Here is a 26,163-nt window from a genome sequence, read left to right as displayed (position 1 = left end):
ACTCCATAGATTTTCTTTCTTATTTATATCCAATTTTCTCTTTTCTCTTCTACAAATTGAGCTTCTCTCAATTTCTCAAACTGAATGGGTGCGCTCAGAACTGGTACGTAATTCTCAATTTCTAAAAATCGGTCTTCGATGACAGAAGCTTGCTCCGCAATAAAAAATCTGACCTAACACTGAGTTTTGGAAAATGTTGTGTTCGATGTGTTTGATGTGCCCGAAAGTTGAACAAAGTCTTGGGTAGCACAGTGTGGTCAGAGTTGAAATTGTCTATTAATCTGATCAGACAATTTCAACTCTGACCAGACTGTGCTGCCGAAGACTTCATTCAACTTTTGGGCACATAAAGATACCTTTTGGGCGGAGGCAGTCGGATTAGACATCAGGTTGCTGCCTCACATTTTTTGCATATTATCTCAAAAGTTTGGGAGATTAGTAGGGTCTGTCCCTTTATAGCCACCACAAAACATGAAACCCCCCCCCACACACGCAAAATTATCGCCCCCATTGTATTTGAGTTAATGCTTGGGGGGGGGGGTTCGTTACACGTTGGCTATGCTGGGGGGAGGGGTGCGGTGGGGTTGTTTGGATATATCCAATCGTTGCTGCTGGATGACTTCAGAATTCTGGCCTTGAGTCAAATTATTTTATGAAGTTGAAACTATCCAGCCAGATTAATCATTTGCTCAAAATCAACACCCATTTTAGCCAATTTTTCAGTTCCGGGAAAATTCGTCACAGATGTCAACGATACCACTCTATATAACACTCTATATAACACTCCATAGATTTTCTTTCTTATTTATATCCAATTTTCTCTTTTCTCTTCTACAAATTGAGCTTCTCTCAATTTCTCAAACTGAATGGGTGCGCTCAGAACTGGTACGTAATTCTCATTTTCTAAAAATCGGTCTTCGATGACAGAAGCTTGCTCCGCAATAAAAAATCTGACCTAACACTGAGTTTTGGAAAATATTGTGTTCGATGTGTTTGATGTGCCCGAAAGTTGAACAAAGTCTTGGGTAGCACAGTGTGGTCAGAGTTGAAATCGTCTATTAATCTGATCAGACAATTTCAACTCTGACCAGACTGTGCTGCCGAAGACTTCATTAAACTTTCGGGCACATAAAGATACCTTTTGGGCGGAGGCAGTCGGATTAGACATCAGGTTGCTGCCTCACATTTTTTGCATATTATCTCAAAAGTTTGGGAGATTAGTAGGGTCTGTCCCTTTATAGCCACCACAAAACATGAAACCCCCCCCCACACACACAAAATTATCGCCCCCATTGTATTTGAGTTAATGCTTGGGGGGGGGGGGGGGGTTCGTTACACGTTGGCTATGCTGGGGGGAGGGGTGCGGTGGGGCTGTTTGGATATATCCAATCGTTGCTGCTGGATGACTTCAGAATTCTGGCCTTGAGTCAAATCATTTTTTGCAGTTGAAACTATCTATCCAGATTGATTATTTGCTCAAAATCAACACCCATTTTAGCCAGTTTTTCAGTTGCGGGAAAATTCGTCACAGATTACAGTTACTTCTGAAAAGTCAAAAGAGTCACAAGAAAGCCTTTCGTTGATATTTGAGTTGCTGTCATTGCTTCATTAGTCATGAATCTGTCGGTTTCAATTTTGATGTTTGTGGTGTTCATTTCGTGTACGATTGGGAAAAAAGCCGAGAAGTCTTGTGGTGAGGATGAGAAGACGTCAGGGGGAGGGAGAGAGAATGGACAAAGAGTGCGGAGGTACAAGCCTGCATTGATTGCAGCCCCTAGACTTGGGAGAAAGACACGGTCTACAACTCCATTCTTGAGACGTAAGTGTGGAAATAATCCCCCAGTTGAACTCCAACGGTCATCTTGCAAGATCTTGCAAGACTCTTGCAAAAAACGTTTATCTTGCAAGATGAAAGATCCGGACGTTTATCTTGCAAGAATCTTGCAAGATCTTGCAAGATAACCGTCACAAAATTTTAGTGGTTTTAAACTTGAAAACAATCAGAAACGTTGATTTTCTTTCTAAGCTCGAATTTCGTTTTCTCGCGTTCTCCCACGCCTAGTGCAGCTTTCTCTCCCCGAAGTTTAGTGAGATTGAAACCGAAAGACCCTTCACCGTTTTACTAATTTTTTTAGTCGATTCTACGTCAACTCAATACAATTGTGACTGTTTCCTCACCCCATACCCTATAATTACCCCTTCCCCATTCACCCGAACCTATCCCTGAAGCTTTCGTATAACCTATTGTAAACAAAATGATGTGCGTTGAGCCATTTGTGATTGAAACATACCATCATAAGGCTGAATGGAATTAAATCGCAACCCTAGGTGCTAAAAATAGACGATCTACGGTTAAAATGATTGCAGTGAATATAATCAAATAGCAATTCTAAATAATGAAACAATTTTTGAGCTGTTGCAATCCAGGTGAGTTGCATTTAGGAATATCATCTTGGAATACTGAGAGTGGAGTAACACACACTGTCAACAGTCCAGTTCAGGAGAATGAAAAGATGGAAAGTGGGAATGATGCACCAACTACTTTTCATATAGTTCCGGAAAAAACGACCTTCTACAAAATGCTCCAATCCTCTTCCGAAGAGGTACCGAAAAGTGCAAATGCAGAACAGCATCAGGTAAAAGATATCTTAACGGGGAGGGGGTGCAAATAATCGGGGGGGGGACACAAACGGAAAAGATCCCAGAAATCAGTTTGAAGGGCTGTACCCTCTAAAAAATTAAAATTTGACAGATTTCCAAGCGTCCTAACTTTTGATAGAAGAGAGTTAATTACAAACATAGTTCATAAAATTTTAAATTTTTTGTCATTCATAGTATTTAATGGGTTCCATAGACTCGAAAGAAGTCCTAGTAATATTAAAAAAATAAATAAGAAATGCAAAGATTCTGACCTATTGTTCTACAAACAGCTATGATGAAACATTTCCGTAAACAGATGCATTTTCACATCTGATAATCAGTATTTCGACCAATTCGCATTTCACTTCTTTCAAAACAGTGTTAATTTTTGTACATATACTCATGTTTTGTTTTCCAAAGGGCGAAAAGCGATGTGGATAAAAGCTCGGGATATAACGTCAATAGTTGCTCTTGAACGAAGTTCATAGCAATTATTGTAAACCTGTTTGTCTTTTTTATGCAAATTTTATGCCTGGCTTTTGGGCTTTTCTTCTAGATCATTCTTTGACTTCTCATGTGACTTTTTGGTGCTTTCGTTCTTCACGCTTGATTCGAACACCATGGTTAGAAACCCAGCGTGGTCAACTGTTTTTGCATCCAGAAAAAATTGATATACGCTACAACCCCTGAATTAAATTGCCTAGCCTGTTGTTCAAGAGCAATTCTTCCGGCTTTAGTCGGTGCATGTTTAATAGCCGCCGTCAGCCTCTGAAACGGCTATTATTTAGGCTCTCACTTTTTTTTACAATTCAAAGAATTTGAATTGTATTGGGGCGTTGTCTTTTTCTAAAGATCTGTTTACACATTTTCATGATTTTTGAAGTCAAATAAAAGTAGTGATTTTCGTTACGCCGAAGCAGGAAGTGGAGCGAAAAAGCGAGTGCTTTTGCGGTGTGAAATTTTTTTCGCTCTAATTTTTAAGTAGAGTGAGTAAACGAGGTTTGAACAAAAATTCGCTTTCTCGCTGGTGGTTTTTTGTTCACATGCGGCAATTTCACTTTGGTTTTTAATGTTTTTTTCAATTTTCTGGATCGGATTATTTCTAAATGTTTTTCCCAATCCATTCATAGTTCATTCTAGGCCTAGGTTTTTGTTAGAATCAATTTTACATTTCCCGCTACGGGTTTTTTGCTCTCGCTAGCGGCATTTTGACATTGAGTTTGTTTTTTTTTTGTTTTTTTAATCTGATTTTCGAAATTTTTTTCCCAATTCACTCATAGTCCGCTCTAGGTCTAGTTTGAAGCCGAATTAGAACACTTTTTGACATTGAAAAAAATAGAGTAAAATTCGGTCAATTTATCTCCTTTTTTTCTTTTTCTGTTTCAATCCCGATCTGCACCAAGCCCGTCAACGGCGGCTATTTTCCGGCAATCTGCGGCTATGTTTCAAAATAAGCAACATAAGACTACATGGCTTGTTTTAGTAAAGAAGCAGAAGATATGATTGCTTGACAAATTTCCCTGAAAAACATACCATAAAATATCTGTAGGGCCTCTTTTCTGACCAATTTTTGTCAGGATTGTTTAAAAAAAACAGGCTGCCATAGGAATATTTGTCAGATTTCATAACAATTGGGGGGAATTTGAGAGGACTGATTAATTATGAAAAAAAAGTTATTCGAAGAAAATATGTCTTTTAGTGCGATCGCCAGTTTTTTAAAGCATCAACAAAAAAAATAACTTCAAAACTTGTAATGGGAACGTAGCTATAATAATAGACTTTTATAAAAATTCTAGCAAAGCATTCAAGCGGAAAAAGAGTATCGGATTTTTCTCATTGTGGTCATAGACAAAATAATGATAGCCAAACATTGTAGTGTAATTTTGATATTTGAGGATTGAGACCGCTCCTTGTACGACCGCTAAGCTCAGTAAAGACAACTAGACCTGTAGTTGTCATGGGAAGCACCCTAGCATTTTATTGAAAAGGAAAGCAGCTACTCTATTCAAAAGAACAATATAAAATTTTTCGAAAAATTAATAATAAAAGAATATCATGATAACTTGACCATTACTTGATGGTTCCAAAACATATAGTTTCAAAGCTACAGCGGTCATCGAGAAACCCTTGATGTGTTTTTTTAGACTGGCACATCAGAGGGGTGGCTACATATCATATACTTCCTACCAACTTCTATGAAATTTGTTTCCTTATTTCCTCATGGTCTCTTTATATTTTCATAATTTAATTGTTTCATCGGAATGTAATATTTTTAGTCTGTTCCTTGACTTTTTCTGGTCCGTTGAGGTAGCATAGTTTGACCTGAAAAGCCCACAAAAAACTTTTTGAGTTTTTGTTGCGTTTTTTTGCGACGATTAGGACGAGAATCATAATTTCACTTGGAATTTGGATCACCTCATTAAGTTATCACTTCCAGAGATTGTGAACTGATGAAGAATGAGGCTGAACTATAAAGATTATGAACTAATGGAAAATAAAATTTTTATATACATATCAGTATATAAATTTACTTATATATATATATATATATATATATATATATATATACATATATATATATATATATATATATATATATATATATATACATATATATATATATATATACATATATATATATATATATATATATATATATATCTCATATGCAAAATCTGTAAAAAGATCGGTCATTTCACATCGATTTGCAAGGCGTCAATGCCCGAAAGGAGAAATTCTCTTACATACAGCCAGGACAATAAAATTAATCCATATCAGCAATTTCAAAAACAAACAAGGAGGGTATGACATATAAACGAACAAGAACCCGAAGGAAAAGAAGAATCGGAGGAAGAAACAGCGGACGCCGAACCAGCGTTGTACATCAAAGAACTGGTGGAGGACAGGTCAACCGGCAACACAATCAGACCGTCCCTATTCAAAGAAATAAAAAACGTGTATCAACAAGAGCTGGGAGGAGAATTTTGGGTCAAAACAAACTGCCATAACCAAAAACTGGACTGGCTAGCAAACACCAGATTACCAAGATCTGATATGCAAAAATCAACAGCAAGAAACATCTTCACAAAACACCCAGCTACAAAAAAAACAAAGTTCACAGGAAAGAAAAAATATAATTGTTTTAAAAACCAAGACATCCAAATAATTGGAGTGCTCCACAACTTTCAAATCATGATCATCGATAACCTCAAAATAATACTTGTGAATCATATCCCTCAAAATAAACGTGATGGAAAGGGACATCTTACACAAACTGGGAAATAGTCTAACGGCATCCTTGCCAACTGGAAAGACAATTGGTTTTATATCGGACCTGTCAACAGAGCAAAATATAATAAAATGGATACTCAAAAAGTATCGACATCTATGCACACGTTTAGGCCCCTCAAAAATTATATGGCAAAATCAACATTCAAAGGAAATTTCATTCCCACAGAACATAGGGGCAGGAGAGTACCCCTGCACATTACTAGAGCGAGTAGCAAAAATCTCAAAAAAAATTGACGATAGAAGCCCAAAGGTAATAACCGTCGAAAAAGACAAAAGCGTCAAAATTGCATTAGATTCCGAGGAAATAAACGACTCCATACATTAAAATAAATATCAAATGCAAAGCATAGAGCACCTCACAGATGTAGTAGCAAATTATTTCTTCGAGAAGAGCAACAAAAACGGAAGATTTTAATTCTCTAAAGTAGATTTAAAATACACATACAGCCCAATACCGTTAGTTTCTCAACTGTAAAAAGGTTGCAACTTAAACATATTAGGTGGCAAAGCAACCGGAAAATACAGATTCCTAAACTGATTCTACGAACTAACAGATATGCCAGCAACGTTCCAAAAAACGAAATAAAAAACTCAACAAATTTGCATTCCTTGATGATATACTGATAATCACAAAAAGCACCATAGCTGACCACGAAAAAAACTAGACGAAATATTCCACTTATTGGGAAAGGAAAATTGGCAATCAAACTACAGAAATGCGTATTTGCGAAAACAGAAATAACCTGACTGGACATTCAAATAACACCAACTGGTATAACACCAACCAAAAAGAAATGTGAAATAATAGACAAGCTAGAGCCACCAAAAACGCTCAAACTTAGATCCTTTAAGGGTTGCATCCACCACCTTATAAAAAATACACCCAAACTGGCCTAACTCTCGGAGCCACTTAGACCGTTATAATAAAAATAACACTAACGTACAAAACAATTTAGACTGGTAAGAATAACACAGCCGCATTCGAAAAAATGAAAAGCGAATAATTAACATTTCAGAAAACAAACATTTCGAAATTATTTACGAAACCAGAGTTAAATGCGACGCTATTGATAAAATACTCGGAACAGGTTTGGAACAAAAACATGGCTCCATATGGAAACCTGTCGCCTACACAAGACTGTTGCTATATAAACTCAATGAAATATACAGCAACAACGAATTAGAGTTCTTGCTATCGTGTGGGCATTAAAACACTTCAAGTACTACTTATACGGTAAAAATTCCTACTACAAACAGATCATCAAGCTCTCCTCCGTGCACTCAAAAACAATAGAGGAAATAAAACAAATCAAAGCAGACTTTCCAGATGTGTGGACAGATTACTACCATTTAGTTGTACAATTGAACATATCCCCTGTGAAAACATGGGATTCGCCGGAAAGCGAGGACGGCAAAGAAAATTGTCGTAAATACCATACAAGAGACAAAACATCTTTTATTAACACAAAACATAAAACCAATCGGAGTGATTAAACCAACAGGTAAATTCAAGCAATCAGACAACAGCGCACAAAATGAACAAAAAGACGTCACACATACTAGACAAAACGCACACATAACAGAACGCTCTTTTTGCCTTAGTGAACTCAAAAACAAGTGGCCTCGCTTATTTCAAAATCCCAAACCAGAAAACAGTTCAAAACTTATAGCAGTTCCAACACGCCAGAATCCATATAGAAACACATTTGACATCCATGTCAAAAAGCGCAAATGTGAACCAAACAAAAAACAATTGCTAAATGGATATAAATTTGCCAAAAAAAACTTTCGCGACAACAGTACACAAACAGACCGCGAATCAAATAAAAGAAATGGCCTTAGTGCCCCCAATGACGAAAAACACACCGAAGTTTTTACGTCAATTGTTTAATTCCCGCTCTCGAATATCGTCACAACATAATGAGGATATTTAACGAGGAATTCCTAGCAGAAAATTCGAAAAATGACCTTACCCCTATTTTAGACCTTGCCCAAAAAAGAGATTGGTTATACCTAAAGAAGGCTAACCCTTTATTTTACAAGATCCACAGAGATCTCTCAGTTACTCAAACTGGTTGTCTCTTATTCGATAACTGACTTGTTATTCCGTCAAAATTACGATCAATGGTACTCCCGACCACCCATAAGAGGCACCAAGGCCAAGCGGGAATGCTCGCTCAAGCAAGACTGGTGTGGTACCCACACATCCATAGCAAGATTTTTGCTCAGGCACAAAGCCGCAGGCACTGCATTGACAAAGGTAAAAACTTAAAACCTCTTTTGCCAAAAAAAATATCTCGGAACACTGCCCACACTTTCCAAACCAAATGAAGAAATCCAAATAATTCGCTGGACCCATACCATATGCGAACAACACTTTAAATAATTACATACTAGTAACAGTCGACAGGCTTTCAAGATTTCCCCATGCAGGAACAAATAATAATTGTGACTCTAACACAGCTGTAGAAAATCTTGAAAGTTACTGCAAACTACAAGGAAAACTTCGCTCCAATAGGTGCGGTCAGGCCCAAGCACCTAAGGCAAAAGAATTCGAAATATTCTGCAAAAACAAAAAACATAAAATTAATATTGGCTTCAGCTGGTGACCTTAGAGGCACGGGCATGGTCAAACGACTTATAAAAACAATAAAAAGCAGATGGAGAGTTCAAGATATAGAACCCAACTGGTGAAATGCAACACCTGCAAATTGTCTAGCAAACACTATCGGAAATATCGGATTAATCGCAAGCACCACAACCAAAATCACTCCATTCGAAGCATTTTTCGGCAAAAAACCAAATACTGAGATGTCAAATGTCACTACAAAATCATCACATAACAATCTCACATACAAAAATTTAACTTAAAACTGTTTAGACAAGAAGTTGCTGAAACACAACGCCCGGAGAATGGAATAAATTTGGAGACGAGATGGTGGATCCGAGGACGACCTCGACATCAGATATAGAGAAGAGACTGATGTAAAAGAAATTAAATCTTCAACATCAAGCTCCCAACAACCAACTGGTAACACAGTACAACCCGAAGTCGTAGATAGCGATGACTCTGGAAATATTTCCCTAGCCAAAACTCCTGAAGCCAAGAATCTACCACGTAGGATATACCTATCGGAAATTCTTTTCAAACTAGATGATAAAACCCCAAAATTCATAAAAACTCGAAAAAACATAGCACGAATTTTTAGCACGAAAAACAAAAGAACCACGTCAAACTCTAGCGCCACAATGGAACAGCATAGCAGACGAAACAATGACAGGATACTCACCACACACAGAAACAATAGACGCAGCACTTCAAAAAACACGGTAATGAGAAGAAATGACCGATAGTAACTGAACAGAAACCAATAACAGAACCATTAAAAAACGAGCAGAAATCAAGGCTAATCCCACATGGTCGCTTGCAAACCTGTAGGTGAAAAAGAGAGAAATCAGGAAAAAATAATAAAATTTTTGATGAAGCAAGCAACTAAATGTAGCAACAAAAAGCCGACCAATGGGAGAAACCAAGCAACAGAAATCAGCAACTTCAAAATCTCGAACTGGAAAAAAAACCGCAACTGCAGCCCGAATAAAGTACAAAAAATGGCAGCACAAAATCAAAAGAGACAACAGCGACCCTAGAGCCAAAGCAGCTACGACACCTAAAAAGCCAACCAATTGGCTAAAGAAAGAGGTATCAAGAAAACGTCCTCGGACCCCGAAGAAAAGCCCAGGCGAAATTTTTGCCCAGTGCTCAAAACAAGTTGCGCTCAAAAAAAAACCGAGATATTCGACTTGAATCGCTGATTCATCCAACTGGATATGTCAGAGATACAACATTCAGACAGTAATGAGTTTAGGACATCGAAAGCGACACACACACTACACAGAGAATCGTAGCAACAAACAATCCCACAACTTTCATGCTCACATCACCAGACAGCCCACCAATCGAAGGTTCAGAGCCCCAAGTTCTTGACACCCAATTAGAATTACACAATTCAGCCCCAAAAATTGATAGAGCGGCGGAGAAAATAAAGGGAAAAACGAAGACGCCACCAAACCATGCACTCCAAAAATAAGTCTGCCTGGAAGACGCATCGGGCAACAAGTTGAACAATGAAGAGACAGAAAGGCAGTTGAAGTTGAACATGGCAATAGAACATTCAAAGAGAACAGGCCAACATAATCTCCATCATACCAGCAGATCCACAAAATATAAGGGAATCAAGCCCCAACAAGATTCCAAGCGAGCTACACGACCAACCACTCACAACGAAAACACAGGAACTAAAGACAACAAACTTCATTACAAGCAGCACAATATTACAGGAGTACCATACACCAACAGTGTCCCCGGGAAACGACAAGATTTCAGATTTGAACACGGAAAAACTGAAAAACTTATACGAAACACTTTAAAAACGTGTTTCGTCTCAAGAGGGGGAAGTGTGATACAAGAATAAACAATCTCCTGCAACTGTAACCAAGAACATGTATTATTTACTTATAAACCTGTATCTCGTTATTTTACTCATTTGTAAATAGCTTCACCAACTGACGTTAACTGCTCAGTTGATGCCACCTGTTGGTTTGATGTTTAACCTTACATAACAGTATAGATAGTCCAAAACAAGGTTAGTTGCCATATGTTGCCGTCGCCTTGTCGCTCAAAAGATTTTGTTGCGCAGAGTTTTCATAGAGAAATGCTATATACTAGGGATACTAATATTCAAGATTCTAGATCTGATAATAGTTTACACTTACGTAACTCAATAAAATAGAACCAATTGGTCTCGGATACTACATCCAGCCGAACATTGTCACCACAAATATTACGACAATTGCCATAATCAAACACCTTACTTCACATGGCGCAGTCAGCAAAAACTACATTAGGAGAAAACCATTTCTGGGAAGTAGACGCCACTCCCCCCACTGAATTAAAACAATGGTTTTCCACACTTAAAAAGGCGACCATGGCACGCGACAACGGAGAGGTAGACCAACTACACAAACTCAAACCACAAGCAGCGGATCTGTTCTACCCCACACTACCTACATATGAGGACGAATTCGAAGGAGAGACAGAAGACGAGGCACGAAATAGAGAACAAAGAAAAGAAAGAAGTAGGGTTGACTTCGAGAACGAATGCGAAGCTATCGAAAGAAAAGGGGCTCAAGCAGACAGAATACCGTGCGACGAGGCAGACACAAAAGCAAAAAGCGTCCTTTATCTATCCCTCGGAGTCAAAGCACGAAATGCTCCTGCTGCGGTTGCAAATATGCACCAACTTTTAATAAAACAGGCTGCCATAGAAATTTTTGTGTCTGATCTCATAACACTATGAGGGAAATTGAAAAGTTTAATTAATTGTGAAGAAAAAGTCAATCAAAGAAAGTGTGTCTTTTACCGAGATCGACAGTTTTTAAAACATAAAGAAATAATGTTAAAACTTGTAAGGGGAACTTAGCTATAAGATTAGATTTATATAAGATTTCTAACGAAGCATTCAAGCGAAAAAAAAGAGTATTGGGTTTTTTCCTTATGGACATAGACAAAATAATGATAGCCACCCGTTGTAGAGTAATTAGAATGTTTGAAGGTTGAGACCGTTCATTGTACGACCGCTAAGCTCAGTAAAGGCAACTAGACCTGTAGTTGTCATGAGAACCACCCTAGCATTCCATTGAAAGGGAAAGCAGCTACTCCATACAACAGACCATATTTTTAAAAATTTCGAAAAAATGATAAAGGAATATCATGAGTTAATAACTTGACCATTGCTTGATGAAATACATAGGTTCAGAAGTTACAGCGGTCATCAAAAACCTCCTTTATTTGTTTTACTAGACTGGTACATCATAAGAGATCTCTACCTATCACATACTTCCTACCAATTTTTACGAAATTCATTTCCTCAATTCCTCATAGTCTCTTTATGTATTCAAAAATTAACTTTCTTCAAATAAAGTGCATCAATTTTATCGGAATGTACTTTTTTAAATTGGTTCATTGATTTTTACCTGCCCATTGCTGTAGCACACTTTGACCAAAAAGCCCTCTTTTTACCTATTGAAATTTGTTTTCATATTTTTTTGCGACGATTTAGATGAGCACCATAATTTCACTCGGAATTTTGATGGCGGCATCAAGGGTTTTTTACAGGGGAGAATGTGAGCTGATGATAAATGAGGCTGAAATATACAGATTGTGAACTAATGAAAAATATATATATATATATATATATATATATATATATATAACATATATATATATATATATATATATATATATATATATATATATATATATATATTTGTATATGTATATATACATGTAAATATATAAATATATAATTATTAATATGTTTATATATTAGTAGTGTTTTTATATTTTGTTTATATTAGTGAACAACTTAGCAACTAAATGCTCTCGGCTTTATAATTTTGTATTGTTTGCGGTGAAACCAAACCCGCTACAAAAAATTTGGCCAGAGAATTTTTTTCAAGAGCATGTAGTTAATCAGAGCGTATTTTTGCATTCACTTTTCGAGAGATTATAGAGAAACAAAAGCATCTTATCAAACAATCAGAGAATATTAGAGATACTCCTACAATTGAGAGTTATTGAAGTTTTGTCAAAATTTTCAATTAATTTCAAGTTTTTACGGAACGTATTATTATAAATTTGTACGTTAAATTCCCATTGAAATATCGTAGTTTTTTTGAGGGTGAAATGTTGTAGTCGGAGTTACAAGCGTTTATCGAAGTTGTGTAAATAAAATTATCAGAATTAATCATTGTGAGGTTTTTCACCTTCGATAAATTTATTTACACAACACGAGAACAAATTAAATTCAGTTACAAGAATGTTATCAACAAAAGTGCAGGCAAAAAAACAAGTATTTTCCAGGTCGTTTCTGCAAATTTTCAAAATTGACTAAGCTGGGTTTTCTTGCAATCCGTCTCCTCTTTTCGCAAGATTTTATGGTTCGCAGCACTCTATATAATTGTTTTTAAAAACGGTCCTCAAAAATTCTTGATTTCATTAATTTCAATTTTTTTCTTGTCGAAAGCAAGTAAAAAACACCAAGATGAACGGCAATTTGGTCAACTTAATTTTTTTCGCCAAAAAGCTCATTTTTTTGCTCAGGAGAAGTGCTTGATAGCTTGAATTGCAGCAGTCGTTGAAAACGTTAGTTGAGGGGCCCGAGAGCTGCCAAGTTGGTTGGTTGGTATAATCAGTTTCTGTAAATAGAAATATGCGAACTTTGATGCCATTAGTTTCACTTGAACCACCGAACGCCGCTGAGATGTGTTGCAATGTATATGCCTGTTTAAGGCAATTTATGCTGATCTTTGAGAGTGTTTTCTGTTTTGAATTTCTCCAGGTTGGTAACCAAAATACAAATGTTGGAACTCCAAATGTTTGCTGTCATTTCGCGCGCCCTGCTCCTCCAAAAATCTCCAAAGTGCTCTGCATTTGATTCACTCTCAAGATTGATTACTCTGAAAACTGTCAGCCTGTGTGGTCTCGGGTAAATAATGAACGTTTAATGTAATTAGTGGAAAAGTATATAGTGAAAGGGAGCACATTTGACAACGGAACATTTCGCTGACCTTGTCAAATTTCATCAGAAATAAACAAATAGTCGACTCTGCAGGATAATTCGTGAATTAAACTATTTTCTTAAGATAATCAATTTATGGTAATAAACTGCAAGCTACGGAGCCAAAATATAAACTTTTTATCACTGGATGTGCAGAGATGTACAAGACTGCTTAAATAAGTTGTGCCGATTTTCGAGAGATTAATGTTTTTAATAGCCGCCCTCATCTTCTCAGCCGGCTATTATAGCGCTCTTATTTTTTTACAATTCAAAGAATTTGAATTGTATTGGGGCGTTGTCTTTTTTACGACTTGAAGAGGAGTATTGGAGAAGTCCTTTTTTTACGACTCGAAGAGGAGTATTGGAGAAGTCCTTTTTTAAATCAAATTTATTGGAGTGATTTTTGAAGCGGGAAATGAAACGCGTGAAGAAAATTGGAGTGATTTTGGTGCTGAACAAAATTGAAGAGCGGAGCAAAAAGAGAGTGGTTTTTGTTCAAACCGCTGTTTTTGAGAGAGCGAGAAATTGATGTGTGAAAAAATTTTCTCTAAGCGAGCGAAATTTTTTTGTTCACGTGCGGCTTTTAAAAGCAGTTTATTTGCAAGCAGTTTAATGCTAATTTGGAGGTTTTTGATCAGTTTTGCTGATTTTTAGACGAAATTTAATGATTTTTTTGCCTGTTTTTTTGTTTTAATGCTGTAAGTGGAATTTGAATAGAAGCCTGTTACTTAAGGAATATTCAGATACCAATTGACTACAGTTTTCTTGGAATAAATCATTTTTTTCTTAGGAAAATTGACAGAAAATTTGAGAAATTTTAAACCATTTTTCTTCTTTTTTTGCAGTTTTTAGTTTTTTTAATAACAATCTTAGACACGTTTCTTAGCATATTATGTCTTGCCCATTGTTTTGTGCTCTAATTTCGAAAGAACTTTACTCGGCTTGATGTTTCCTTGTACTATAAAAAAACTCATTAATTCTAGTTTTTTTGTTCAATTTTTTTAATGCTATTTTGTGGAGGTTCAGGGTTCACAATAGTTGTTCTAGTTGTGTAGTCATAAGTATGGACAATTTTCTCCTTCGAGTCGTTTCCGGAATTCTTCCGGCTATGTTTTTTTTAAGATCTGTTCACACATTTTCATGATTTTTGAAGTCAAATTGGAGTGGTGATTTTGGTCACGCCGAAACAGGAAGTGGAGCCAAAAAGCGGCGTGAATTGTTTTCGTTCTAATTTTGAAGTAGAACGAGAAAATGGCGTTTGAACAAAAATTCGCTTTCTCTCTAGTGGTTTTTTGTTCACATGTGGCAATTTCACTTTGGTTTTTACTATTTTTTTCGATTTTTAGATAGGATTTTTTTCTAAATGGTTTTCCCAATCCATTCATAGTTCATTCCAGGTCTGGTTTTTTTTGTTTAGTTAATGATAATTCTTTGAATTGTACGTCAGGACTTGTCCTGCTATGTTTTTTTTACTTCGTCGAACAAAAAAATGTTTCGCTTTACCTCATTTTGCCGCTTTTTCAACATTTTGCGTGAAATATTTTTGACTTCTCTAGGCTAGTTTCTCTATTTTCTCATTCTGTTAAAAGTGATTTTGAACATCAGTTGCTCAGCAAAGCAATTCAAAATGAACAGAGTCAGTATAAAAAATTGAAGTCAGAAACAGAAACGGGATAAACCCATAAAGCCCAATTTTAGATGCCCGTTATTTGCACGTCGTTCCTATAAGTCTTAGTTACCCTTTTTAATGCTTATTGGTATTGATAGTAGCCCTTGTAGCCTCTCTCTAAGAAACAGAAGTATGTTCAACTACGAAATGCCATCAAAATAAATCGGACTTAAAAATGTTTTTGTTCAAAAATATATTTTTCAATATCTTCTATTCTTTCAATCCCAATCATGCATATTGGAATCAACGGCAGCTATTTTCCCGCAATCTGCCGGGTATGTTTAAAATTTCACATTGGTAACCAATATTCAAATGTCGTCTTGTCATTTCATGCTAGTTTTCTGCTTAGGATTTGCTAGTCTACTGCTCTCAAACGAAGTTGGTACCAATTACACTTTATTTAGATTTAACTTGATTAACATAACTATCGTTATCAACCGTTTATTGAATCATTTTTCATGCGTCCGTTTCGCTTTTCCACAAATGAAAAATTTTGTTTTTATTCTACAAACTTTGGTCAGGTAAAACTAAAAGTTTGTGCTCGAATGAATTAACATATCTTGGGAGGTTTCTCTTGAACGGCTCTGCTACTGTAGTACTCCTCAATTAATCAAGTAAGACTACAATGATGAGAACAACCACGATTCGCAACTACTGGGAGTAACTGTGACAGCTTGTCAAAAGCAATAGGAGATCTTTTCCATTGGTAGGTTTGGCCGTGTGAAAGTACTGACGACAAACCACCTAACGCTTCCTATGTCTGGCACCAACATAATACATTCCTGAGAACATTTTTCCCGGTGTATCCTATCAAAAAATTGTTCTTTGTCGTGAATTGCTCTCAGTGATAATGTTTCTCCAAATACTGTTGAACAAGCTAATGCGACCCGGTGTCATGTTCTATCATGTCTTACAATGGCGTTTCCACGTCCATGACATACGACAGCATGGCCACTGAGTGCATTCAGAGCCAGTGGGGCAATATGGTAATTGTCTCAATGTCGTAGTTTCTCTCAAACATTTACTCTAAGTCTGTACTTCAACTCAAAATTTTGATTTTTAAAAAATTAAACTCCAATTTTTATTGGAAGGCATTATTTTTTAATTTGTCCGTCGAGTTTTAATTGTCCGTTGAGGTAACATAAATTGACCAGAAATCTCCTTTAAATACCCATTCAGTTTTTGTTTCGCATTTTTGCGGACAACTTGGACGATCTTGCTCGTAAACTTAATGCTGAATCAGTTTAATTTTTTAATGAAATTCTGAATACTAGCCTTTTCTCTCACTGATGTCCGCTCCTTTTCCAAGTCCGCAACTTTCAAAGATATAAAATCTCTTCTTTAGTGTATATAATGACAACGCAAAAGAATCCAAATTCTTGTAGAGAGCATCAATTGCAGGATCTTGTTTAGAGTTGTTTAGATCAATTGGAGTTTTCTGAACAAATCATTTGATGCTAGGAGTGATCCCACGCAGATTTATTTCGACTCGGATAATGTTTAACCAGCAAACTTGACTAAGTTAGAGAGATTAATTGGGACGCGTTGTCACAGGTAATGACACTAGATTCACTCGGCACAGTGGTGTTCTTGACGAAGAAGGAGATTGTACAGGCAGTAACAAATACTGATAAAAGCGGCTATACCTGAAATAACATCATTGACAACTGAAAACAATTATGAAAGTTTGACTGAAATGAATGCATTTTCAATGTCAGTTTGATTACTTTCGTGAGAGGACTCAAAGCAAGGTATCTTTTCAAAAGTAACTTTAGCAGAGTGATTTAATGCTTATGCTCTTGCACTTACCGTAACTCGCAATTAGAACGTCTCAAAGACTTCAGTTGGTTCAATTTTCATTTTTTCAATCAAAATTTTTGCTATGCGCTGGTCGAGAACTTCAATAACTCCATTGGGGCGCACTACATTTTTTTCCTGGAGTGTTGTGGGCGAAGCACTGCATAGTTGAGAGAAGCTCCCCTACAGGCTGCGTTCACAAATTGTGCTAAATTTTTTAAGGCTGACTCCAATTGATCTAATGATCTGTCAATGTGCATTGCTCTGAGCAGAGTAGTTGCCCAGGAAACAGCTTGGAGGTTACAGGAGCCGTGTATTTGATGAGAGTGATAAGTTTTTAAAATAGCTCTTTTTCGCTAAAATGAAAAGTTTTTGATGCAAGATTGTTTGGGAAGTAAATGAAGGAAGTTTTTCCTTGTGATGTAGATATTTTAGCGCCCTAATCGTAGCTTTAGTATTTGGCGCTAGCCCGTCAGACGCTAGAATTTTAGCGGCGCTTCCCTATTGACCTTGTAGGTATAAATTTTTTGCTCTATTTTGCAAATTCGTCTATATGACTTCCCTGTTGTCTTCTCGATTGATTAGTGGAATTCGCATGCACCGACTTTATCAATGTTTTAGTGCTCCAGACGTTGTAATAATCTTTGATCTTGATTGCATTTATCTTTTTTTTGCCTCAAAAGTTGCTCGCTCTAAGAATGTTTTTCGAAAGTGAGTGAAAAATTTGACAATTTAAGCGAATATCTGGACTCTGGACTCACTCAAAATTTTTCAGAGAGCAATTGCAAATATCTGTATTGAAACTTTTCAAGTTTACTACAACAAGGTGGCACAATTGCACTAAGTTTGGTTTTTTGGTCAGACAAAACACTCACATTCCCGATAAAGTTTGTCTAAGTATTGATCGGTGCAAAGATTCTGCACCTGAATTAGGTTACAACTCGTCAAATTGAGCTGAAATTTTGTTTGAATTTTTTGCGAGCGCTCTAAGGTTACTTGAACTTAGAATGTGCCCGAATTGACTTCCAATTTATCCCGAAGTCGTGTTCTTAGCCGCACTCAATGTATCGAGTTGTGGTGATTTGATAGATATTTTAGATATTTTGAAGCACTGAAAAAAATAGCTTTGTCTTGGGAAATAGTACTGTACCTTGGTTTAAGTGATAGTTCTTATCGGTACTTAAATTCCGATTTTTTTTTGCTTTAAACAAGTTTGCGAATCTTCAAGAGACTGCATATTGCACGAACAGTTGTCTTGCACTCTTTTTATGTCGCTATGATCACATGTTTTTGACCTTAAGTTATTCTTCTTGTTTTCTATCTACTGAGTTGTTCTCCAACAAGCTGTATGCTAAACTGTGATGATGGTCTGGGTTGTGAAATGAGGAAAATCCAATTGGTTACAACTTTTTTCTGTCCTTATTTTGATCTTCAAACGCCAAACACCAGCACAAAACGTCTCCACCCCAGATTATAAGATTGGATTTAAGGAGCGCTATGAGTTGTAAATTGTAATTTCTTTATACATTTGTTTTCGTGGGGATAACTGGGCTTCTCCATCCGGCACAAGTGCAAATATCTCCATGAGGTTTATATTGCAAAATTTTGCTGGACAGATTTTTTGTCTGACTCTTCTGACTTTTTGTCTTCAAAAGTGGGATAAACAGGTAAATCCCGCAGTTGGCTGAGCAGCTCTATTAGAGCCTTACGCCTTACTTTACAAGTCTCTAAAAAGGCAATTCGCCAAAAGCGTTTTGAGGAGACAATTCCATATTGTAAATGACCGTCCTTCACCCCTCGACCTCAGTCACCAACCTTCTCAGACCCCCCCCCCCCCCTCAGACCCCCTCCCCCCTCCAACACTCCGCGATTTGAAGATTCGATCCCTTCTTCGTCCAGACCTCCCAAATTCTACTCCCGCCATCGTTCGCCCACCATTTCTGCGACCCTTCAATGTAAGCATCATTCAGCCTGAGCTGGCTACTGCCGGAGCGAACCACTCGAGGATCGTTTGAGAGCAATTGTTCCGACGTTACTCGGTTATGTTTGTTTGTGGATTGGTTTGTTTTTTGATCTGGTCCTTTGACTTACCGTCCTCAAACAGGATATAAGCAGGTAAACCGAAGGTGTTAAATCTCTGTTCGTTTCTATAAGTCTATTACATTTCATCAAAATTGCCAAGCTGGTATAAGTACGTTAGTTGCAGAGTAATTTTGGGAATATTTCCAACGCTCAATTCCAACCCTGTCCTGCCTTTAAGTTGTACCCCTACCCCTTCCAGTAAGGCTGGTTTCGTTAGGCTACCTAGTACGAACAACGCCATTCCCTCTTTTAAATAAATAGTTTGTTCGAGTTACTTTTTCGCCCTCAAAATTTTTAGTTGTGCGTAATCTTAGGTTTTCTCTCATTCACAATTTTGGGCAGCTGAAGTCAGGTTCGCCAGTTCTGTTAAATTTCGAATAAAAAGAGAACTCAAGTTGGCTCAATTTTTTACTCTATATGAGGTCTAATAACTTATTTGAAGCTGGTTAATTTCTATGGACCATATAACCATTGACCCACCTCCTAGCAACGTAGGTCAGAAGAGAGCAGTGTTGGCCATCCAAGAGCAATTCATACAATATCATTTAGTGTACAGTCTTGCATTGGAGGGCAATGTTTAGCTGTTTATCACTTTATAATTGTTGTATCTTCACTGTAAAATTTAGGAGCAGTCGTCCGAGGGTATGAGCTCTGTGCAAGACGTGATAGAGAATGAGGGCTCAACACTGATTCACAAACTGACGAGTGCTTTTTTGACAACTGTTGACCCACATCAAACTCATTCTAGAGCTAAACAGGTTCCAAAATACATTTATTGTTTCGACCCCACTTGTGGGGGGTGGAGGACGAGAAACTTTTTTTGTTCAGACAATTTAGGCCGATCGATATATTCATCGTATAGAAATGTTAGTGGTATCATTAAAAAGCTCGTCCAGCGTAGAATTCGAGAATAAAAAGCTTTTTCGAATTTCATTTTTTTTCGAGGAATTATCGGGGATTGAAACTTAGTGTGAACATGGGATGTTTGGCTTGATTTTGCTAACTTTGATGTAATTTTTCTTCAGATTACGATTTTTTCTATTAAAAATTTAATTCAAAATGCTATTTGACGCCACATTTAAACTTACATTTCACGTAAACTTAAATTCGTGAACTGTGGGTCAGTCTCAGTAATGACAGGAGAAATTTATTCTCTACTGCTATCAAAATTGTTCTGGTTAGTGGTTTAATCTTCTAACTATTGGTTTTATGACTTCGATGGCACAAGACTTCAAAAAAATTTTCAAAACATTTGGATGTTTTCCTCTTTTTGGTAGCTGTTGAAATCTTATCACATTAACCTCATTTTGATAGCCCCAGTGGCTTAGAGAAGACGTTCAATGGATCATAGATAAAGTTTTCAGATAAAAGGTTATGGTTTAATTGGCTTCGACTCTTTCTTCTAACACTTTTCTACTGAATTTTTGGTTTATCACTTTATTTGTTTTTGGTTTCATAGTCATAAGACTTATTTTGATGTCCTAATGATTCCCTATGCATGAGAAACATCCTGTTCCGCACATCGTGGCATAACTGAACCTATTTATTGACATCTGCTGAAAACGACAGAATTTAATGGTAGTTAAGACTTTATAAATACTTTTTCGATTTTTAAAAAATTTTAACTGACTATAAAAAAATTTTTGTGATTTTTAGTTCAATCTCAGTAATGACAGGACCTTTTTCTTTTTATTGCTACCAACTTTAATCTGGTTAGCGATTTTTTCTTCTAGTTATTGGTTTTTTTACTTCGATGACACAAGATTTCAAAACGAGTTTTACAATTTTTGGATATTTTTGTATTTTTGGTTCCTGTTGAAGTCCTATCTTATTATCTTAAAATTTAATGCGCCCATTGGTTTAGAGAAGACCTTCACGGACAAACTTATCAGATAAAAAAGTTGGATGGGTTCTTCTCGCACTTTTCTAATGATTTCTTTGTTCTACGTTAACCGATCATAAACTTACTTTCTTGAACTGTAAGTCTGTCTTATTAAAAACAGGACCCCGGTCCTTTCTATTGCAACCAAAATAATTATTCTGGTTAGCGATTTGATCTTCTGAATATTGGTTATATGACTTCAATGCCACATGATCGCAATTTTTTTTAATTTCTGGATATTTTTGTTTTCTTTGAGTTTTGTTGAAATCTTATCACATTATTCCAATATTTATAGCTCCTATTGGCTAAGTGAAGACATTCATGGGATAATGGATAAAGTTTTCGGATAAAAGTTTATGGTTTAAATGGCTTCGAAACTTTCTTCTCGCTTTTTTCTACTGAATTTTTGGTTTCTGCCTGTATTTGTTGCTGTTATCTTGGTCATAAAACCTATTGTGATGTTTTTTTGATTGTCTATGCATGAAAAACGCCCTTTACCTCCCATCGGGTTTTCTCGCACTTTCTTCTTGCACTTTTGTACTTAATTTGTGTTTCTGTCTGTATTTGTTGTTTTCTTTTCAGTGATAGACACTATTGGGATGTTTTATTGATGACCAATGAATGAAAAACATTCTTGTTGTCCAATCGATGTATAACGTAGCGTATTTATTGTCTTTCATCGAAAGTTATTGAATTTAATGGCATTGATACTGCGGGTTGTCACAAAAATTTTTTGGTTTTATTGTAATTGTTTTTTTCTTGATTTTTTTAAAGTCTTATTTTTACAAAAGAAGAATCCTAAAGCAGTTGAAAATTTACTTGAAAATAGAAAATTTTTCACTGAAAAATTCAATTTTGATTGGCTTCGACAATTTTCTAGCTCATTTTTTTGAATTCGCTGTGTCCGCTTGTTTTTTTTACTCTAGGTAGCCGTAAAAAGCTGACCGGTCTCATCAGCTTGCAATTAGGGATGGAAGGAATGATGCTACCCAAAGCAGGCAGTTTAAAGCGAATTGTCATAAAGTTTATGGTATTAAACATATTCAAATATTTTTTAAACTTTTCAGTTTTGGTTGTTCTCTTCGTCAACTTAAAATATTCTCATCATTGATAGGTCCTATCCAATTCCGTGTTTCGCAAAATTTAACATTTCTATTGATATTTTGTCGTGTAACTGGTGTTTTGTTTGTTTGACAGTATATCTTTCCATAAAAGTTTTTTTAGCGGTGTATTTGTGTTTCTTTTTCTATTCTCTTAGCACATTTGCGTAATAACAGATCCCAATGATCTTCAAATGTGGCCCAAATGAACTAACTTAATTTTTAATATAGTTTCAGCCGAATTAAATTAAATAAAAATTGAAATTGAAATACATAACATTTAGATAACAGCTAATGATTTTACTGGCTTCAATAATTTGTAATTTTTCGAGTTTTTCTGCATTTTAGTCAGTTCGGATTAGTCGAAAAAAATTGAATTGGTTTTATAATAACCTTTTAGTAAATTTACAAAGAAGTATTTCGTTAAAAGCTAATGACGTTTAAGACTTTTGAAATTGTTAGGTTTAAAAAATGTTTATTGATTCTTGAACTTCGCTTCCATTTTTCTTATTTTGTCGACTTAGTACCTAGTCTCATTAAGGAAAATTCCATCTTCGGTATAGTTAAGGAAAAGTAAATTTAAAGTTTTTAGTAAGTTTACTAAGAAATATTTCGTTAAAAGTTAATAATTTTAAAGACTGTTGAAAACATTAGGTTTAAAAAAAAGTTTTTTATATTTTTGAACTATGCTTCATTAATTCATATTTTGCCGAGTTGTTACGTAGTCTCATTAAGGAAAATTCCATCTGCGGTGTAATTAAGGTTTTATCCGATTGCATTTTGAAGATAAACTAGGTCCTTTTAAATTTAGATATTTAGTTTTTGCCGTGAAATTTTTATTTTGCTTATTTTGTTGTTTGTTTTTTCTCGTTGTCTTTTTTTGACAGATCTCGTGGGTGTTGTAATGAGGCACTGCATTATATAATTCAATTAGCAGTTACGTTTTGTAATGAGTTTTTCAAACTCAAACATCTATTTCCGTTATCTCTTCATTTGGTTGACAATTAAGTCAAAATAGTGGATGAGCTCGGGTCGGAACATCATTTGCGAACGCACATTAACGAGCATGCTTGTTTTTTTTCCATTCTCTGTCACAATATTAATCTGTCAGAATCAGTCTTTGAAAGTTCTGATTTGTAGCAAAATTATTGAAATACATAAGCGAAAATCTCGCTGAGGCCAGTGTCCAACATTTTTTGACATTTGTGAGATTGTCATAAGAAGCAAACAAAGTGGTTACCAGAACTTGTTTCAGCCTGTTGCTTACAACAATGATGAATCGTCGCAACCTGCAGATCAAATTGGCGCACCGGCAGAATTTGTTGAGGATGACAGCTTTAGAAGCTCGAAACTGAATAAATCACCTCGTTCGGCATTTGTTTGTGGGACTTGCAAATGTAATCTAATCAGTGGTGTTGCTGATGTTACCCATTGCGAATGGGAAAACGATTATGTCAAAATTTTTGGCATTACTTTTTCAAATGTCACAATCGCCAAACTTATTCACGATCGACGGTATCCAGAGAACAATTACTACTTCAAAGGAAATTCTATAGTGGCAATTAAAGATTTCGTTGAGATTCCCGGTCAGAGTAAAATTATATTCGAAAAGAATGAAAAACTTACACTAGAACATTTATCAACTCCACGACGGTTCCACACAGTTGAATTTAGAGAAAAAGCGCTCCATAGTTTTTACGACGACGCCTTTACGGTGGCAAGACTAGTGTTTACCGAATTGAGAAATTCTAATATGTCGTTATTCCCACATTCCCAAAACTGGAAAAGCATCCAACCGGAAGAAATAACAATAAGAGGGAAGATGACAGATATATCTTCATTTGCCGATGTAAGTAAATTACAGACCGCATTCTTGGATGGAGTCTCCAGTTCTCTTGGAAAACAGCTTTTACCACACAACTTTGTATTTTTAAATGACAAGCTGTCACTTGTCAATGTGGTTAACACCAATGATGCAGTTTTACCTCAATTCTTTGCCAGTGGATCAACTTCTCCTGCCATGAGCATTACAATTGACCTTTGGAACATTGGGAAAGAATCCCTTGACAAGAATATTGTAATCAACTTAAATGGAAAAAAACTGAGCGATCCTCAGCGAAATGCCCTCATCAAGTCTTCAGATATAAATTTGTGCAAAATTTTCTGTTCAAACAAAGACTGCGTGAATGATCAGGATAAAATGAATTCCAAAAATTGCGCAATTTGTGTTCGTAACAATAGAGGAAAAAACGAAACATTGGAAAAAGATATTTGCGATTACGGAGCTGCCACAACAGCTTCAACTACTGTGATCCCTCCTTCAACAACCTCAATGGACTATTATATTGATTACTGGCCTAATGAAGGCAGTGATTACCTCGACCTGTGATTTGAAAATTAGTCATTAAGATTGCAATAAGAAAATTAGTCATTAAGGTTGCAATAAGTCGATTCAAAATCGAACTGTTGATTTTAAAATGGAAAAAATCAAGACCATCAGTTTTGGAGATATTTTAGTTCTTTCACCGTGATGCTTTGTAAAAATATTAAGATTGTTGGAAAAATTATCGAAAGGTCTTCTTTCTTCAGTTAATTGCGAATAGCAGCTAACCTTACATATTTTGTTGAATTTGGTTGAATTAACTTGACTTTATAATGAAGTTGATTGAAAATAAAGTATGTGTGACTGCATGGCAAAGAAGGTTCATTGAGATTGTGTATCAACGTTTCTGAAATGTTGAGTAATAGCTTAAACTGCGTCGCTCTTCAAAAATTTCAGGGACATTTCTAAGAAAGTATATAGTATGTAGTACTTACGGCGCAATTGCTGTAACAGAAATTTTTTTTAACAACACTATCAGTGCTCTCGGTGTTTTTAGGACTCAAAGAAGATTATAAGTATTCCACAGATTCGTATGACTACAAGTTTGTATTCTATAGGTTTCCCACTTAACTAAAACATTTTGATTCATGCTTTCTGTCAAACAAAATTTTTATTAATTGTCTCAAACAAAGTTTGTTGCAATTATATTAGTACTGTCCGTTTTTTCAATGGTATTTTTTTGCTTGACCGACTCTTCGCCTTACCCACTGGACTTTTAGTCAAAAATGGGACAAAAAGATAGCGCCCAGCGGGTATTGAGTGCTCTTTGATCCTTTCAGCTCACTAGTCTCCAAGAAAGTTAGAGTACAATTCTGGGAACTGTACTCTAACATATACTTGCGCCTGAGGCTGAGTTCGAATTGCCGAAGGCTTCCCAGAACTAAATTCTAATCTTATTTAGACCCCAATTTCGCAGTTCAAAACACAAAGAGAGAATTCAATTAATATTTATAGTAACCTTGCAATTGTGCATGTTTCCAGAGAACACTTTTTCATCCGGTCGTTTTAGAGATGTTTTCATTAGTTTTTTTCTATTTCTAGTTCTGTATGCTCTTCCTGCTCACCAAACAAAACAAGTTGTAGTTGCAAAACGGAATTGTTTTTGAAATCATCGTTCGCATCAATCCAACAATTGAATAATCGCTCAACCCAAATAATATTTTTTGAATTTCTTGATACTATTGTAGGAGCGAATGGATCGCAGAGGTTGTCAACCGGCTCTGCTGTGTCACTCTCATTGTCACTCTTTCTGGTTTTTAGCAACATCAGCACTTTATGAAAAAATATTTCTTTATATTGACTCAATGATAGAACTTAAAAAATCTTTTTTGCCGAAATTGTTAGAATTTGTGACTGTTTTCTGTTTTAATTATCCCCTTTTGTTATCTTTGAAAATTGTATGCTTTGTCCTGTGAGGAAAAATTGGGTTTCCAATAAAATTTTCCAAGAAACAAGCCTTAAGGCTTCCAAGAACTTTTTCCAAGAAGTTTGCTCAGTTGATTGCTCATTTTACAACATTTTGTAAGGTTGAACTCCACTTCAAACCATACTCATTATTAATTGCTCTCAAACGAAGTTTGTAGCAATTATATTAGTCCTGTCGGTCTTTTTTTATGCGACTTTTCGCGTGACCGATTTTTCGTCGGACGCTTTCGATTTTCGTCATCAAAAACGGGATAAACAGGTAGTGCCCAGCGGGC

The 26,163-nt window shown here is 36.0% G+C and overlaps 1 protein-coding gene across 1 annotated transcript; it reads left to right on the top strand.

Annotated features, from left to right (window-relative positions):
- Nucleotides 1-1,530: 1,530 nt before the first annotated feature.
- LOC142346099 (uncharacterized) lies at nt 1,531-24,690 on the top strand. The gene is made up of 4 exons (XM_075398601.1): nt 1,531-1,819; nt 2,443-2,636; nt 19,725-19,856; nt 23,336-24,690. Exons 1-4 carry the CDS (start codon nt 1,615-1,617, stop codon nt 24,467-24,469), a joined length of 1,665 nt encoding a protein of 554 aa, XP_075254716.1. The 5' UTR covers nt 1,531-1,614; the 3' UTR covers nt 24,470-24,690.
- Nucleotides 24,691-26,163: the final 1,473 nt, after the last annotated feature.

This window comes from Convolutriloba macropyga, chromosome 9 (assembly GCF_964194025.1).
Source record: "Convolutriloba macropyga chromosome 9, txConMacr16.3, whole genome shotgun sequence".
NCBI lineage: Eukaryota > Metazoa > Xenacoelomorpha > Acoela > Convolutidae > Convolutriloba > Convolutriloba macropyga.
The sequence above is the reverse complement of the archived record's forward strand: the minus strand, read 5'-3'. Positions and strand labels throughout refer to the sequence as shown.

Bases quoted from the DNA above. Each gene is read 5' to 3' on its own strand.
- LOC142346099 (XM_075398601.1), top strand. From the start codon at position 1,615: ATGAATCTGTCGGTTTCAATTTTGATGTTTGTGGTGTTCATTTCGTGT. The intron at 1,820-2,442 runs GTAAGTGTGGAA...AGTTGCATTTAG, and splicing joins TACAACTCCATTCTTGAGAC to GAATATCATCTTGGAATACT. The intron at 19,857-23,335 runs GTTCCAAAATAC...AACTTGTTTCAG, and splicing joins CTCATTCTAGAGCTAAACAG to CCTGTTGCTTACAACAATGA.